At 46.7% G+C, this 11,939-nt stretch overlaps 1 protein-coding gene across 1 annotated transcript; it reads right to left on the bottom strand.

Annotated features, from left to right (window-relative positions):
* Window positions 1-4,069: 4,069 nt before the first annotated feature.
* GADD45G (growth arrest and DNA damage inducible gamma) lies at window positions 4,070-5,812 on the bottom strand. The gene is made up of 4 exons (XM_041398464.1): window positions 5,619-5,812; window positions 5,403-5,504; window positions 5,084-5,297; window positions 4,070-4,741 (listed from the first exon to the last, which is right to left on the bottom strand). The coding sequence occupies exons 1-4, from the start codon at window positions 5,795-5,797 to the stop codon at window positions 4,631-4,633; spliced, it is 606 nt and encodes a 201-aa protein (XP_041254398.1). The 5' UTR covers window positions 5,798-5,812; the 3' UTR covers window positions 4,070-4,630.
* Between the last annotated feature and the right edge of the window lie 6,127 nt (window positions 5,813-11,939).

Consider the following 11,939-nt stretch of genomic DNA (forward strand, 5'->3'; position numbering starts at 1 on the left):
CTGACACACAGAAGGAAATAACAGAAGGAAATAACTTTGTATAATTTTCAGGCATAAAAAGAAAGTTATCATATGCCAGTGCAACAGAAGACTGGAGGAGATACTATACCCACTATAGCTATGATGTATGGGATCTGATCTTACTTTTAAAGATACTGATACATTCAATTCAATATTTCATACACATTCCAATAGTCAGAAGGTTGTGTGTAACACTATTTTATTGCAGATCAATGCAGAATAATACAAGTATTCACTCATTCAGTATGAAATAATTTTACAAGAAGTAGTAATGCAGCTTTTTCAATATCCTATTGTTGCATTTTCAGGCTTTACTAAGTGAGTAAATCACAGCTGCCATGATGAAATGCATAAGGAATAAGCAGCAATGAAAAGCAGTTTCCATAAAAACCTGCGGAAAGAATGGTTTTGATGGGGTGTATGTACTGTCTGTACAGCTCCATCCCTCTGCCAGCTTTGGATTCTGCCACTGCTCCTGTGCAGTGAATGAAGCCTTGTGGATGCATAGTCATGAGCCCAGCTGTCCACAATGTGTGCCCCTACAAGGAATACAATGGTCACACAGCCTTCTCCACACTTCTCTCTTGCACACACATGTGATGGCATTTGCTTCCACTTGTAAGATACTGCCCGCATACTTGCTTTGTTTTAACACGGGCACACACTGCTCTTTCCTCCTGAGGTCAGGGGATCTGAGAGCTGGCATAAATAGATTTGTTGATATGAGCCAGGTCTTCCTTATATGTCAGAGAGCAGCGCCATGGCATGTTCCTGACACTAGCAATTTTGCAAAGGTTTTCTCCTGACAGAACACACACTAATGCAAACAGCCTCCACCTATAACTAAAACTCCACCAGTGTGCAGAAATCTAAGCTCCTTCCCTGAACATCCACAGCTATAAACACTGTTTATGCCATCCAGCATATGCGTAGATTTTATGCAAACTTCATTTTGTGCAGTAGTTTGCCTTCTTCTTCATAATATTCCCTTTATTATCTTCCTTTTTGTATTTTCTACTTCACAGGAAAAGAAGAAGCATTGTTTACAAGAACTGCATGCCAGTATTCATACATATATCCTGATAAGATAATAATGCAGTTAATATAGCACAAAGTAAAACTGTCAGGCATCTGAAGAGATAACTATCTATAACCACAAAGAGAGAAAGGTAAAGAGATGCACAGAAATGTAACAGGAAGAAAACACCATTAAGAGAAGGAAACCACATATGAAGGGAAATTCCTGTCAGTTGTTACAATTAGGTGGTGAAATGGATACACAGAAAAAATGCAAAGTTATTGTTAAAAAAAAATTGAAATTAAACTTTATGCACCACTTTGTTAAAAATGTACCTAGAAATACAGTTAGCACAACACCAAAGCTATGATGACAGTATTGAAATACACATTTTATCACCTAGTAGCACAGAAGTGAAGAGCCTGATGGAAAGCAAAGCCAGAAACACCATCAATCTCTAACTCCATGTCCTGCACCTTGTGCTATGTCCCTCAGCTGATCATGTCCTGTAGAACCACCTTTCTTATTAACATCTATTAACTTCAGTCTCCTCCCCAGAGCCCCCTGACATGGCCACCATGGCACAGCACAAGCCAGCCTGAGCAGACTATGCAACACAGCTGGGAGGGGAGGGGAGGGGGGCACCTTGGCAGAGCTCCCAGTGGCTCTGGAAACCCACAGTGCCTCACTCCTGGGTACTTCTGTTTTCTGGGAAGGCAAAGTACTCGGGGCACATTGCTCACAGACACAAGAGACCAGTGTTGCAACCTCGAGATCTCCCAGGTACTTGACAAAACATCCTGCACATCTGAGGAGCCAACCATCTCCCAACCAGCTGTCCCCACTACAGTCAATAATACCCAAGCCTACTCTCTATCTTTAACAAATGTATACTCGCTCTTTGTACAGTTATATATTTGAGCATGTAAAGATGTAGATACCAGCTGCTGAATTTTTGCTACATTAAGTAGTGTTGATCATTACAGATACTTGCAGCAGCACATAACTTACACATCAGAGCTGCCTTTGGTTGCAGCACTGTATTAATAACACTTGCAGGCTGACTTAATTTTGTACAATTTTCATTGCAGTAATGCATTACAGTATTTGTAGTGATCAATAAGGGATTTCAGGAGAATTGTAGAGGTCACTAAAACTAAGGTCTAATTGTAGAGATCACTAAGAAATCATGTACCTCTCATGGGGTACAGCTTATAGTTTCGCAAGGCTGAAGGAGAAGGTCACCCTTTTACGAGACTAGAGGGAACATCCTCACAAGAGTATTTTGGTGTTGCCCCACTAATTTAATTATTTGCTGCATAGTTAGTACACTCCTTCCATAAAAGCTGGGAAGCTAAACTTCCCACCAAGTATCACTATCGATGCCTACTGTCTCAGTCAACAGACCAGTTACACTTACTCTCTGCTATTGTTTAATGATTTATGTAACTGTATACATGCGTGAGAACTTCCTTTAGTCTTCTCAGGCTCGTTTAAATCACTCAAGGCTGTAAAGTACTGCTTACACTTCACATGAAAGTTGAATTCAGGACAGTCCACTTTAATCTGTTCTTGGCTCTGAGTACTGATTAGGCCCCAAGCAAAGAGCAGAAATATGTTTCTTGGCTGTAAAATGAAGGAACCTGCATTTGCTGAGAGAAAAATATAAAAATGTCTAATAAAGCACCCACACTTGATATGTTCTGTGTATCAAGGCAACTGCCTTAAAGGCAGTTTCTGTTATCACAGCTGCCAGAGTTGTTTATTCTCTTGCTTCTCCATGTGACTTTTCTCAAAGTCCTAGACAGACACCAGTTGCTGAGTGTGGGTTAAGTAGAAAAACAGGCTGTGCAGAAACTCCTGTATCTTAAGTGCAAAAGCAAATACTTACAGAGGTCTTAGGGACCCATATTGTTTACTTCTGTCTAAACTCCGGTTATGCTGCCAGCCCACAGCCTCTCATGACACAGTAACAAAGGCCAAACTCTGCTAGATACCGCCTGTACAAGGAAGCATATTCCAGGAATGCTGGAGCTGAATTTGAACTTCCCTTATCAGGAACAATGAAACTGAGAGCAAGCAGCTTCCTTGCTCAAGTGGAAATGACCACTTTTCAGCAAGTGCTACTGTCAATCACTGCAAGCCAGCCCAGAGGAAATGCAATTGCGATAACTGAGTGGTTTTAGTGCCTATAAAGGAAGTGAGTAGTTTAGCTTTCTTGCTCTGTGGAGAGGGGATTATTACTGTGCCATTTTAATGTCAAGTCCTGGAGCACGTGCACAGTTTGTGCACAAAAATGGGGTGATGTTTTCCCTTTTAACATAGGGCCAAATCAACCCACCCATATTAACTTTTCATGACAGAATCTCTAAAAAAAGGCCACACCATCCTTAAATTGTTTTGGACTTAATTTGGTGTTGTCATGCAATTAGGTTTTGCAAAATTGGCTTCTGGACTGACAGCTTCTATTGTTACAGCATATGGCAATCAGAGAGCAGCTTGTGGCAGATGTGATGTTTATTCACCATTTGCTAGTTTTAGATTTAATGGTGTCATTCTAATCAAAGCAAATGTTAGATGTGTTTGACATGTAAGGAGTTTTGCAGCCCCCCCCATCATGTTTAAGCCGCTTCTGTCAAGTGGAAACACGTCAACTTGAATGCATCTAAGTCATATTTAAGAGTCAATGACGCAATTTACTGAGGTCTGTATTCCAAAAAATCCATGTTTCTAACATGCATTGTGCTCTTCCAGCAGACTACAAAGACCTCCTATTACAATAAGTGAGCTCATTAGGCATGCGACTCCTTCGTCTTGCAAGCTGTTGCAATAAGCAGCTGTTGCAAGAGGGTAAAAGGTTGAATTATCAACTTGGACAGCACAGCACTTCATTCAGCCATCCCAGGAAAATATTTGAGCAATAACTCCATTACTGTGGAGTAGATCTCTGACTACAGCACACAAGCAAAACATCAGTGGTATTTCAGTGACATGCTTCCCCACACCCAGCAAGCAAGACACTCCCAGAAATTAACTGTCAAAAATTTATTATGAAAGCTTCAATAGCAGCAAATATTTCAATAAAAGTTATTGCAGTATTAAAACAGATCTGCAGAGTGACCCAAGAGACCTGTTGAAGTCTGTCTGCTTTGGAATATCTGCATTTGTCTTAGTAACCAATCCCCAATACTCCATAAATATTGATACTTTCTCCTGTGTTTTGCAGACAGCACCAACAGTTCCTAGTTACAGTACTCTATCCAGTCCTTCTGGAAAGTTTTGGCCCACTTCCCTCAACTTGCCCTCTCCTTTCTGAAACAGTTCCACATAGCCAAACTTGCAATACTTCTTTCAGTTCCATGGTATGTCAGCCTCTCCATGGTTGCAGCCTACTGAGGCTCACTGGTGAGATGAGCTGTTTTCCTCTTTCTCCTCTGTAAGAGCCCACTGCATGCCAGTCTGAGGGACTTTAATCCAGTCTCTTGACCAGGCTAATCCATGGAATCAGCAGCTTGTTGCACATTTTGGTGAACGCACAGCACGTTGAGAATGCAACAAAGGTTTCAGCCTCCTCAGTGCACTAGGTGACTATCACTCAGGCAGGGTGATAGTTGGCACCCAGTCATTGACATTCCTGCTCTCTTCGCAAAACAAGTTCAGCTTCTCCAGAGCTGGGTCCTTCCAGCCTTCTTCATTCGGGTTCTGCAAAAAAGAAAAAAGTACACCATGAGTGCTGCCCGCCAGCTGAGGTCATCATAATATTTACAGAAGCATTAGCTTAGGACTGGAAGCACTTCCAGACAGTTTCTGTCCTGACACAGACAAGACAGGAAGCAGAGATGCTGCTTGTGGACAGCGAAGGAAATCCAGTTACGAGAAGTTCTGCCTCCTCCTCCTACTACTGCTACTCAGCTGACTCGCTGCGTGCCAAGCGCTCTATCTGTGCCCAGCAGAGGACTCGACCACCCGCAGCGGGAGAAGGGGCCGCCCCCAGCAGGCTCTGGCAGCGCCGGGGGACACGCTCGCCGCCCGCGGGACACCCACCGTGATGAGGATGCAGTGGAGATCGCGCGGCTCCCCGGAGTCCTCGCTGGGCCCCACGATGGCCGCCAGCTTGGCCACGTCGGTCACCCTCACGATGTCGATGTCGTTCTCACAGCAAAAGGCTTGGATCAGAGTGAAGTGGATCTGCAGGGCGATGTCTCCCTCGTCCTCCTGGTCCGCGGCCAGCAAACAGAACGCGACGTTGTCGGGGTCGCTGCAAGAGGGGAGCAGCCCGATGAGTCCCGCGGTCGACGCCGGCCGCCGCGCAGCCCCGCCGGGCTGATTTACACACTCCCCCTGCCCCCGCCACCGTACTTACACATTCATCAGCTTGGCCGACTCGTAGACGCCGGCGGTGAGGCAGCCTCGGCGCTGCGCCGACACCAGCAGCTCGTGGAGGGCCGTGCCGGCGCCCTGCATCCTGCGGGCCGGGAGAAGACACAGAGTCAGCGCGGTGCCGCCGCCACAACCACCGTCGCCCCGAAACCGCCCGCTACCCGTTTTCCTCGGCTCCCCAGTGCCCACCCGCACGTACCAGTCGTGGCCCGCAGGCATGGGCTGCTGTCCGTGGATCTCCTCCAGAGTCATAGCAGTTAGTCCGCACAGCCCCGCGGCTCCCGCAGCTCCCTCCTGCGCACGGTGTGAGCGCTCTGAAGCAGCAGCCGGCGGGCGTGCGCTACTTATAGCCCTAGCGAGTGCCTCCCGGCCTCCCATTGGCCGGCGGGGGAGAAAGGGGCGGCTTTATTATGCTAATCGGCGCGCGCCGGAGAGGAAGCTCGGGGCGGGGGGCCGCAAAGAGCGGCTCGTGCCGGGAGGCCACGTGGGGCGGGCGGGGGGCGCGCAGGCACGCGCCGGCCCGAGCCCGCCCGAGCCCGCGGTGCCGGCCCAGCGCCCTGCACGCGCGGCCCTCCCTGCACACCGTTCGCCGGTGGGCACTGGCAAGTAGTAGGGCGATTTGTGTCCAAGACTTGGAACGGAAAATCTGTATACTGCAGGGGAAATAAAAACTTTAATTTTTTTTTTTAAATAAACGAAAGAAACCATATTTTACATATTCTGCAAATGTGAACGCCGCGAAAGGACAGCCCCTGTAGCCAGGGCGGAGGGCAGCTCTCTGGTGAAGATCCTGGGGCTGCACTGGGCAGTCACCTGGTGATGCTCAGCAGTGCCCCCGGCTGCAGCAAACCCCCCCGTGCCCTGGTCTGTAGGAACAGGAGCAGGGCCAGCTGCCAAGACAGGGATAATCCCCCTCTGCTCAGCACTCACGGGACAGCAGCAATGCGCTCTGTCCGGTTCGGGCACCCCCAGCCGGGGAAACAGCCGATAAACTGGAGCAAGTGCCGATGGGGGCACCGCGGGGTCCAAAGCTGCGGCGCTGTCCTGCTCTGCAGGCTGAGGGACCAGGGCCAGCTCAGCCTCGGGAAGGCAAAGTTGCGGCAGCAAACTGCAGTCCCCAAAACCTGTGGAATTATCATTTGGACGATAACACCAGGGTCTTCACAGCAATGCCTAGTGGGGAGGAAGGAGACAATGAGCCGAGTGTAAATCAAGAGGCTCAGATGGGATGTAAGAAAAATCCTTTCTCCCCGAGAACAGCCAAGCAGCGAAGCAGGCTCCCTGTCCAGGAAGGCTGTGTAGATTTCATCCGTGCAGGATTGCCCCGACGCAGACCTGTTCTCAGGTCACTGGTACTCCTTCTGCAGGCTGTACTGGCCTATGATCCTGGGAGGTGCAGTGGTGTGAGCAAACAGATTTTTTTTTTTTTTCAGTCGGGCTTTATTAAAAATAATTGTAATTTGGACAGTGGTCATAATTAATTCAGAGTGAAACGAGTGTGATCGCTGAACCTGTTTGTAAGCAAACCAAGCAAGGAAAAAACACCACATTTTCCCGCTGTGAATGAACACAGCCTAAATGTTAAAAGGCAAATCACTTTTCACGTCCCTTCAGCGTCTGAGTTTAGGCTAAAGCTCACGGGTAGCACTTGTCTCCACCGAGTCACCGCTTCAGAGCAACCTCAAGCGGTTTCACAGAGGTTGTGGAGAGCCACCTTGGGGTAACCTGTGCTACTGCGACCTGTCCGGACCGACTCCAGCGGGCTGCACAAGCAGACCTCTCTAACCCCTTGCTGTTCACTAGCCTGCAGCCGCATCGTCCCCATCCGAATGTGTTGAAATGCGGGGATGTCTTTTCCAGTACTTCACTGGGCGTCCTGGGTGGAGCACGTCTTATCTGTGACTGTATATGCTATACTCTGCTCAGTTTCAGTCTCTTTGAGCAATACAGTTTCCAAAATGCCTCTCAAACTGAGCCACTTTAATGAGCTGCCGTGTTTCTACTTCCAGTTGTTTCTAGTTAGTGCCCTGGTGACACTACAGGTGACAGCATTCGACCTGGCACTTAGTGAGCTTCCATTTTAAACTAGTGACAACATAGGCATGATGTCTGTCAGATACAACCAGCCTCTCTAAGAACATTTCTCTGATGTCTACAAAGCTGTCAGTAGTGGGGAGAAATCTCCTGGTTGTAAACACCAATTCCCAAGGCTCACAACCTTTTTGACCCTACTAGCATGCAAAGACGTGGAAACCAAACCAGTGACCTGTCAGTCTGAATTTGCTTGAGAAGGGCATAAATTCTTAGTTTTCTTTCTCCAAAAAAGACGTGAGAAGTTCCCAGAAAAATTATCTCCTGGCCTGTATTCAGGCAAGTGCAATTGTCTCCACTTGCTGGAATTAGCATAGCGTACATAGCATGTACCATTCATTCTCAAAAGATAAAAACCCTTCATACATCTGCCTCTTTCTTTTTCCTCTTTTCTTTTTTTCTAAGTATATAAATGGGGATGAATGCAGAAGAATAGCTTGAATGGTAAGACACATTAAGTGGTATGTCTCTTAGAAATATTCAAGGGCCTATTTCTGATGAAATAGGTGGAAAATCCAGAACTGACTCAAGCTTTGAAAGATGCTGATATCAGCTATGACTTTGATGACTTTCTCAGTGCAGTAAAAGTGAAAGTTACTTGAGATGGATCCGAGTTAGTAAGCCAAAGTAACTCAGAGTGGAGAACAGTGTATATGTAATAGTAAAATATATATAATTGTCTAGATAATAAAGTGATGTATGGAACCTTATTAACACATTAATTATTTGACATGCAAGCTTCCAGTTTCAGCTTAATGAAGCAGCACCCTGGAATTAGGGCTTCTTGACATCACACTTTTCAGTTTGCCCCATTATTCCCAGGTCTCCTAGCACAGACGGTGCTGAAGGCCGTGAAGCATTCATCACTAGATACTTAATCCAGCTTATTTCAAACCGCAGTATTGACACCAGGCCTCTGACGCAGAAGAGGAGGTGTAGAAAGGAGAGCTGTGCAAGCCCAAGGCCCTGTCCCTGGTTTGAAGGCGTCAGCTTCCGCAGGTGTGATACCTCTGATGCCTAATAAGCAAACTGAACTTTAGTGAGGATCAGTCTCCACTGTTTGCTTTCGTGGTCTTTTCCTCCCGTGTTTTTAGTACATTTAACTGGTGGGTGCAGGCCTTTGGCGGTTTAGCTCTCGAGTGCTCAAAATCACCCTGTAGCTCAAGGTGGAGACGGGGGCCGGCGGTGAGTATCACATAGCCTCAGCACTCAGACGTCAGCGAGTGCATTCTGCCGTGGCTGCCGGCAGCCCTGTGTCAGGCCGGTGGCACCGGCCCTTGCGCCCCGGAGCACGGCAAGGCCGCCGGCAGACCCTTCCTCGAGGAGCCGCGGCCGCCCGGCGCTGCGCTGGCCGCCAGGCCTGCGCTGCCCTCTCGTGGCCGCCTGCCGCAGCGCTGCTGGTCCCGCGGCAGCCGCGGCTCTGAGGGCACGGGCCCCCTCCTGCTCCCGGGCCCGGAACGCTTAACGCGGAGACACAGGAAGAGGGGGAAAAAAAAAAAGCCACAAAAAAACCCAAACAAGCAAACAAAAAAACAAGTGCTAGTTGAGAGCCAGCTCAGTGCGAGCCACAGTGTGCCCAGGTGGCCAAGAAGGCCAGTGGCATCTTGCTTGGCCTGAACCAAGAGCAGTGTGGCAGCAGGACAAGGGATGTGATCATCCTCCTGTACTTGGCGTTGCTGAGGCCACACCTCAAGTCCAGTTTTGGCCCCCTCTGACACCTCCAGGACACTGAGGTGCTGGAGCTTGTCCAGTTAAAGTCAACAAGGCTCATGGAAGGTCTAGCAAACACGTCTTATGAGGAATGGCTGAGTTGGGTTTGTTTGTCATGAGAAGAGCAGGCTCAGGGGAGAGCTCTCTGCAGCTCCCTGAAAGGAGGCTGTAGTGAGGTCGGGTTGGTCACTTCTACTGTCCCTGTAGTGACAGGACCAGAGGAAATGGCCTTCAGCTGAGACAGGAGAATCAGATTAAATATTATGAAAAAAAAAGGTCACTGTTAGGGTGCTCAGGCATTGGAATAAGTTGCCCAAGGAGGTGGTGGAATCACCATTCCTGGAGATCCTTAGGAGGCACCTGGATCTGGTGCTAGATAATGTGGTTTAGTGGTTTGGAGTTACAGTAGTAGTGCTGGGTTGGTTGTTGTACTGGTTGATCTTAGAGGCCCCTTCCAACCTTGATGATTGTATGATTCTAAACCAGCCCCCCAATATAAAAAGTGAGAGACAGAATAAGGGGGAAATAATAGTATATGCAGTCCCAACAAAGGCAAGGAACCTGGCAGAATTTAACAGATAAAAGTGCAAAAGCATTGCACGCCTGTATAGCTGATAATAAAAGTAAGTTTTGTCATTTTGCAAAGAAAATAACAGCCCGTCTCCAGCTAAAGTGCAGCAGTCACAGACATTACCTCTTGGCCTGAGTGGGAGAAAACTCAAACCTTCCACATCAGAAAAGGCTTGCAAGCCATGGTAACAGACACCGCAGCCATGGGGCTCCTACACTGCACTCCTCGTGCTCCCCTGGCTTGTGCTGCACACCCAGACTTTGCATCAGAAAGAGTCTCTTTACCAAGACAGATCAGTTCCTTCAGCTCAGATGGAGTACTCCCTCCTCAATGTCTTTCCAAATCCATCTCCCTCTCCCATTCCAGTCCTCCATCCAGTTCTCCTCTCTTGCAGACCTACTGTAATCACCCAGCAAGCTACTTTCTCCAGGTGCAGCGTCTCACAAAATAAAAACCAAATCAAAAACTTTTCTACTGAGCACAAGTTTTAGGAGGCTCTACAAATGCCCTGGTTAAATTCAAGCTGATTTTTTGTTTCCAGCAGACCAACAGGTCACCTACCTAATCCTCATATAATTTCTTTCTACTGAACCTGAAACAGATACCGCTGATTCCCACGCCTCGTAAACCAGGTAGCTTCCTCTGTACATAAAATTTATTCTGTGACACTTTTGCCACAAAAGTGACACCAGCCAAGACCAAACATCCACAATATGTAGGCAGCAGGGATGTTTAAGTTACTGAGAAAGCAGTGAAGTAAGGCTTTTTATAGCTTCATCTTAAAAAACAACCAAAGCCAAAACAACAAAAACCCCCATCCAAAAAAAAAACAAAAAAAAAAAACAAAAAAAAAAAACAAAGAAAAACAAAACAAAACCAACACCAAGCCAACCAACGAAAAAAAACCCCTGCATAACACAAGTCTTGGTTAACAAAAAAAGCTGTGGAAATAGAAGCAGCAGTCTTCTCAATTAAGTTCCACTGTTTAGTTTAAAAATTTTGAGTATTCTCACAAAGTTAAGTGAAATGTTATAGAATGGAGAGCACTTAATTATTTGCATAGGCCTGATTATCACATAATGTTGTGCAGATGAGCACAGAGCCCTTATTTCTCTCATCTTTTCAGGCTTTGCACTGAAAAAGGGCAAAAGCACTTCTTACACTGAGTTTGAGTGTTTGAGTTTTTGCACCTCAAAACACAGTGCTATTTTCCCCAGCAGGTTTGCTTTCATTACAATACTTAAATGGAAATATTTAGCAAGTTCAAGCCTTTTTTCCTCTATATAAATGATCTATTTACTCTTTAGATACAGCATTCATCTAGCCATGTGATCCCTCAATAGTCACATTTAGATCACCACAGAATCAGTCAGGTTGGAGAAAATCTTTAAGATCATCAAGTTGAACCATTTGCCCAGCACTGTCATGTTCATCACTAAACCATGTCCCTAAGTGCCACATCCACACATCTTTCAAATACTGCCAGGGTGTATGGTGACTCGACCACTTCCTTGGGCAGTGTATTCCAGTGCTTGACAACCCTTCTGGTGAACAAATTTCTCCTAATATGCAATATAAACCTCCTTTGGCACAACTTGAATCTGTTTCTTTTTGTCCTGTCACTTGTTACCTGTGAGAAGAGACAGTCTCACACCTGGCTACAGCCTCCTTTTAGACAGTTGTACAGCGATAAGTTCTCTCCTAAGCCTCCTTTTCTCCAGGCTGAACACCCCCAGCTCCCTCATATGCTCCTCAAAGGACTTGTTCTCCATACCTTTTACCAGCTCCATTGCCCTTCCCTGGATACACTCCAGCACCTCAATGTCATTCTTGCAGTAGCACTGCATATTTGGGTTTCATATTTTAAACAAGACCATCTCCACCAGGAGTGACTAATGGAGTTACAGACAGGAAATATTTTTCTTTTCATGCTTATCTCAACTGTTACACTCCTGAGAGACCTACTGTAGTGCCCACTCTACATTAAAAAGTGTGCATTAAAAAGAAAAAAAAAGCCAAACACTGAGACTATGGTGAGCTGCAAGTGTCTGCAGCAGCTTCCTCCCCAGCCCTATGCTAAAATCTGCATAATTCACATCCTACTGGAGCTGAGAAAGGCAATCCAAAGAGTAAAGCAGTTTTTGGGTG

Source organism: Onychostruthus taczanowskii, unplaced genomic scaffold (assembly GCF_017590055.1).
Source record: "Onychostruthus taczanowskii isolate IOZ18803 unplaced genomic scaffold, ASM1759005v1 scaffold149, whole genome shotgun sequence".
NCBI classification, from domain to species: domain Eukaryota; kingdom Metazoa; phylum Chordata; class Aves; order Passeriformes; family Passeridae; genus Onychostruthus; species Onychostruthus taczanowskii.

What these genes read in the sequence shown, in the direction of transcription:
- GADD45G (XM_041398464.1), bottom strand. Translation starts at nt 5,797, where the DNA reads ATGGGAGGCCGGGAGGCACTCGCTAGGGCTATAAGTAGCGCACGCCCG. An exon ending in ATGCCTGCGGGCCACGACTG is followed by an intron (nt 5,505 to 5,618) that starts GTACGTGCGGGT and finishes CCCGGCCCGCAG; the next exon opens with GATGCAGGGCGCCGGCACGG. An exon ending in TCGGCCAAGCTGATGAATGT is followed by an intron (nt 5,298 to 5,402) that starts GTAAGTACGGTG and finishes CCCCTCTTGCAG; the next exon opens with CGACCCCGACAACGTCGCGT.